We start from the raw sequence: 6000 nt of genomic DNA, 5'->3' as shown, positions 1-6000 counted from the left end.
TTTGGTACTGGGGATCACACTTGGGCCCTGGATGTTGCAAGGCAGACAGTGGAACCACTGAGACAAATCCCCAGCCTTCAAATCTTGATTCATCTACTTTCAACTAGTAGGACCTCTGTTACTTATTTAATCATGGTGCCTTAGTTTCTCTGTCTGTGAAATTAACACGGATTAAAAAAGATAATACATGCAAAGTACTTAGCACAGTATAAGGAAATGTTAGCCCAAATTTTCACTATGAAGTAACCACAGCATGCTTTACTCACTATATACATAACATGTTCCACTGTGTGTTAGTTACTGACAGACAAGCTCCATTTGGCTCTGCTAGACATTCTAAGTGCCCACACAAAAGGGAGTTGGTTTAAGGCCTGAGTATGTTATTATGCATACCAGGAGACTGTTACTGATGGGAAAAAACACATTCTTTGATAGTTTATAGAGAAAGGGTAGCCCAGATTTCACTAATTCCCATAAAGTACTTTAAAACTAGTGAAATAGTCTTGGGTTGTTAGGTCTTAATAGACAATATAGCCTTCTTCCCTAATTGTTCTCTGTATGTGTCTATATAAGCAAGTTTTAAAAAATTTAAGTATCTTGATGTTTTAAATTTTAAAAACAGTCCTTCTCAGACTACTGATATCTTGACATGTTAATAGATAGATATTCACAAAATATTTTTCTCTTGTTTTAATACCCAGGATCCTGCTAATCACAGAACATTTTCAATATAAGTAAAATAGGGAATATTTAGTGTAAATGTCCTTACAATTATGTTTCACGTGCATCATGGAGAGTAACAATTAGTTCTACAGAAAATAGTGACCAACTTTACAGAAATTCATCATTCCTTAAAAATGAGCAATATGAGCCTAGAATGAACCAAAAACTTCTCAGGCTATCAAGATGTGATGAACATTCAGACAGCTGATAAGCACATTGTCTTTCAGAACGAAATACTACAACATTAAACAAGCAAAGAAAAGGTATTCACTCAACTGAGACATTTTATAAACATTTATAATATGCACACACCTTATAAACAGGGCTAGAGGTGATTACACTGACCATCTCTACAGAGCACTTGAGAGATTACTATGACTGTCAACATGAACACAATTTTGGAACAATTTCCTGGTACTATGCAGAAGAATGTCTCTTATGATGCAGAGAGTGGACAAAGTGGAATAAAAGAATTAAGATACATTATGTACGTGTACCTGCTCCCCAAGATGAATGTGATCATTATGTACTGCACACTTACACTAATAAAAATTTAAAAAAGAACATCTGTTATATTGTGGAATATTGTTAGAAATAGGTCTCTAACTGTGGTCTCAAGGGACAATCATTCATGTAGTAATTTGAGCACAATACTCTTAGCCCTGTGCCGCTTATCGTGCAAGATGGAGAAAGTAGTAAAATATTCTTGTCTTCAAAGATCCTACAATTTGGTAAGTAAGGGAAATTCATAAATAATTCAAACAGTAAATGACCTGAGGTGATATATAAATCATTATTGCATTAAAGCAACAATGATTTGTTTACATAAATCAAGGTTGCTGCATGAAATTATTTTGAGTGAATCTACTATCCTTTGTCCTGTGCAAAATAAGAAGTAGGCTGAAGATCCCTTTGACATTTGTCTACCCCTTGTATATGCTTTTTTTTCCTCCCATGGAGTCTGCCTGTGTTGCCAAAGCTGACCTTGAGCTCCTAGGCTCAAGTAATCCTTTTTCCTCAGGCATGTAGCTATGACCATAGACAAATACCACTATGCTTGTTTTTTCTTTTCTTTTCCTTCAGTGCAATAGAAAATAATTCCCTAGTACCTGAGGTTTTAGAAAGCTGCAGATCAGATAATTATCTGTCCTATGCACTAGGAGATGTTGGCAGTGTCCCTGGCCTCTTCTTACTAGATGCCAGTAGCACTATCTGCCCAGGTATGCAACCAAATATGTCTTCAAACATGTCAAATGTCCCCCAAGGAGGAAGAGTTCCCCATTAGCCTCCATTTGAGAACCACTTCTTTAAAACTTTATAGTCCTAGAAAGGGCAGATTATCATCTTTATAAATATGTACTATTGTGTTACAAATACATTTTCATTTCATTTCAGAAGTGACATTTTTGTTAAGGAAAATATACCTTATAGTAAAGGGAAACTTTCTAGTTAATGGGATTTTTAAAATGGAAGGAGTAAATATTCAAATGTACTTACATTGAGTTCTAAAACTATTCCAAGGCAGTCAATCAGCAATGACACAAGAGTGGCTACAGTAATGATCACCACTGTTATAACAATGTGGAAAACTGATGAAAGATTCCCACCAAAAAACACATTGGCAATTACCTGTCAAATAAACAGATTATGTTGAAAGTTACCATTGGGGCACACAGGATTTATTGACAGTATTTCATAACAACACTGGGAATGTATAAAATGTCACCAAAAAGGTAATTAATCAAATTTCAAGTTACTATGAATTTGATCCCAAAGTAGTTACATACTGACACACACATCCATATTATTTGTTGAGCTGTTAGTTGGTGGGTCACACTACAGAGCCAGAGCATGCCACGCCAGTGTTTGAATAAAGTATAAGAGAGCCCTTGGCAAGTCACCTTATCCTTTTTCATAAGCTCAACAAGATTACTACTAAAATAAACTATAACTGTTATTTAGATTATTTGAATGACCCCTAAGTAAGGTGTTACCACATTGTCTTTTAATCATAATAGTGACTAAAGGTAGAAATAGACTTTACTAAAAGGAAATTAATTCTGTGTAAGTTAAGTCCTATAATTTAAGTGCATTTTATCTTGCCTTTCCTCAACAAAGATGAAGCGCTTATCATTATTTTCCATTAATATGCAGATCATTAAATCAATCAACAGTAACCTGTTTAATATATCCCACACTGTGGTATTGTTTGCAAAAAACGAAAATGCCTAAAAGATGTTTCTGTTTTCCGGAATTAACATCCTAGGAGGAGGTCTACAACTAGTCACAAGAAACAAATGGAAATCAATTTGTGACAGGACAAACAAGATCAAATAGAATTTAGAATTACAAGGAGTTTCAGTTTACTACATCTCCCTACTTTGGCTTGAGGCAAGGACTGAGACATAAAGAAGATTTGCACCAGAATTACAAGCTGAGGCAACAGAGTGAAAAAGAGAGAAGAGGAAATAGGAAGAGTACCTGTTGAGGAAAAGAAAGAGATAGTCTGAATAGAATGGAGGACCTTATGAAAGATCAGAGGGGCAAGGGTTGGAGTGGGTCAGACTCTGAATGTACAGAAGCCAGCTCTCCAAGTTCTTCATCTGGGTAGGTAACACTTCCTTAGACCAAATGTTGCAATGACTCTGCTAAAGATTTAATGGTGACACTAATAACTTTAACTGATTAGAATTTGCAATGTGTCTTCAAATATTATCTCATTTACAATATATGTAGATACCTCTAAAGTAGGCTTGTGAGAGTAGTGAGACAGGCTACTGAGGGATATTTTTGCCTCTTTGCCTTTGTGTGTGTGTGTGTAGCTGTTATTATGGTTGTGATTATGCTAAAAGTGTACCTGTGTTGCACACACACATTGGGAATAGAAAAGAAGTTAATGTGTGAGCCAGAGAAACAGATCTAGATAACCAAAGCTCCTTTTAGTTCTACATTCTATTTGATCTTTTTTTTTTTTTTTTCTTGTTACAAATTGACATTCTTCTGCCTATATTTGCTACCATGGCAAAGATCTTGATTTAGTTCTTTCTTCCTGTCATGGTAGCTAGAAAGGAAATACAAATTCCAAATGCTAAAGACAGAAGCCTCACAGGTGACGTGAGTCAGACAGTCCACATGCAGTTTACCAGAAATTTGTTCTTGCTGATCTTAGATTAGAGATAAACCGAAAACACTGGGCAGTAGCTGGAAGAAGACAATTTCCTGCATCTAACAATAGTTAGCAAAAATTTGAAAGGTCTTAAATTTTAAAAATAACCCTTAGTTCGTTTACTTCTTTCTAGTCAGGGTGAGAAGCAGCCGCGAGTTACACATTTGGAGAGCAGAGGTGTTCACTGTGGAGGGCACACGCGGTGCTCAGTGTTTCCCGCTTCCACACCCCTGTGCTGCTCCTGACCCAGACCTAGCAAGCAAGCGAGACTGAGGCTGCCTCGAGAGAGAGGCCTGCTGATGGCTTTGTGGATGTCAGCTCTGTAGCCATCCTGCTTCAAACATTAGACCCCTTCTCACAGTGCCCGGTGTAAACAGCCTCTATGAACAGGTCCCATGACTAAGCGCCTTTCAGAGTGACTCCTGAAAGATCCACTGGGAAGCAGGATCATGGTTTACTGTTGACCAGTACAGCGGATGTGTAGTTGACAGGGGACCCCTGACACACCATGTCATTCAGTTTTACTTCAAAAGTATTGATTCTTTTTCAGCTAATCTTTCTGCACCAACCCAGGTGGACTTTGCCACATAATCTGGAACTGTTTTATAGATAAAATATATATAGGTTACATATTTACACGATTAGATATTATTTGTGTTATATATGAGTGTACATGCATAAATATATTTCTATAGCTATATAAATGAAATATATCTGTAAAACTGTATTTACCATGGAATATGATTTTAAAGAAAATAACTAATGACCTATGGTGTCTGACTTACGAAATATCTTAGTAGGACACAATTTTGTAAGAATGTTCTTTAAATTTTGATACATAAATTCTTTATAACAATGATTTGAAAAGAAGCCAATCGCTTAGTTTGGCTGTACTGAAGGAGTTGTTCACTTGTTAAATATGTGTGCTTATGGTAATATAAAGAAAACCACCAAACATAATTTTCAAATTCAGTTTTTGAAAAACTTTATAAATATATAAATTCATCTTTAAATTCTGGCATTTCATAATTGCCAAAACTTTCAAAATTATTTCACTTGCCTTGTGCTTGGGAATGTGAAGAATAGAAATATTTGTAAATCTTGTTTATTTACATGTGGTAGAGAGATGACCTGGATAAAGTATCAGAAAGAAATTGTGCTTACCTCTCTCGTCACAAAGCATTCGATTGGGTATGTCAAGATGACAGTGATGCCGTAACAAAACCTCCCAAAAGTCACCAGGTCATCACTTCTGCAGTAATTTTCAAATAGATCTCCTGAGAATAACAAAATATGTTCATTTCCTAGAAACTGAGTATTTGAGGCAACCAATACATGAGATTCTACTTGTTATATAAGTGAAGCTCTATTAGTGTTGTTATTTAATTAAGGTGGTACATATGGTTTATGTATAACTTTGTGTATTCAATAACCTTATAGTTAGTTATTTACTTATATTAAGACTAATACGTGTTCCATTCAAAGATAAATGGAACACTAACAGTTTTCTCATTGCTTGTTTTGGTCGGTTTGCCTCAAATGTGTATCAACTACTCAAAAATACTTTATCTGTTGTCTTCTTACATCAGAATCAACTCCCTAAATTCTTTTGCCTCAGCAATACACATTTGCTTCTGGTCTTTGTTTCTGGTAAATGACTGCATTATTGAAAAAAAGAAAAGGACTCTGTTAAAATAAACCAATTCTCTTTGAAATGCTATTCTTAGATCAAGGAGAGCCCAGAAAGGAAGTGTAGACCAGTCAATCGGGGAGCCGGATATCCCGTATTACACTACAGGGGTAATTCACAAACTCAGGACCACACCAAGGAATTCCAAACACATGTTGTCTTCTACATCATCTGATGTTCCCAAATGCAAATGTTCTGTTTCTAAACTGAAAATATGGCTGCTTGCCAGAAAGAACCATGCATTTAATTAGTTCCCAGCTGAATAACAGGCCATATTTCTCAAACTAATTCTTATTTAGAGCCTATATGTTTTCATAAATCTATGAAGAAATCAGGCATCTAATGAAGGCACAGAAGTTATGTCTGGTAAAAACACTTGTTAATGCTGAAACACAACATTTGGGCCTGTTTATTTTCTGCC

At 35.8% G+C, this 6000-nt stretch overlaps 1 protein-coding gene across 2 annotated transcripts in view; it reads right to left on the bottom strand.

The window, feature by feature from the left end:
* The window catches only part of Slc38a11 (solute carrier family 38 member 11), a 46473-nt gene that overhangs the window by 7101 nt on the left and 33372 nt on the right, over positions 1–6000 (bottom strand). For both annotated transcript variants that reach the window (XM_010606873.2, XM_033756397.1), the window contains 2 exons: positions 5054–5166; positions 2221–2352 (listed from right to left, as the gene is read on the bottom strand). In XM_010606873.2, coding sequence (XP_010605175.2) covers positions 2221–2352; positions 5054–5166 — 245 coding nt within the window. The remainder of the gene's footprint in view (positions 1–2220; positions 2353–5053; positions 5167–6000) is intronic.

Source organism: Fukomys damarensis, unplaced genomic scaffold (genome assembly GCF_012274545.1).
Source record: "Fukomys damarensis isolate Sample0158 unplaced genomic scaffold, DMR_v1.0_HiC HiC_scaffold_26, whole genome shotgun sequence".
Taxonomy (NCBI): domain Eukaryota; kingdom Metazoa; phylum Chordata; class Mammalia; order Rodentia; family Bathyergidae; genus Fukomys; species Fukomys damarensis.
The sequence above is the reverse complement of the archived record's forward strand: the minus strand, read 5'-3'. Positions and strand labels throughout refer to the sequence as shown.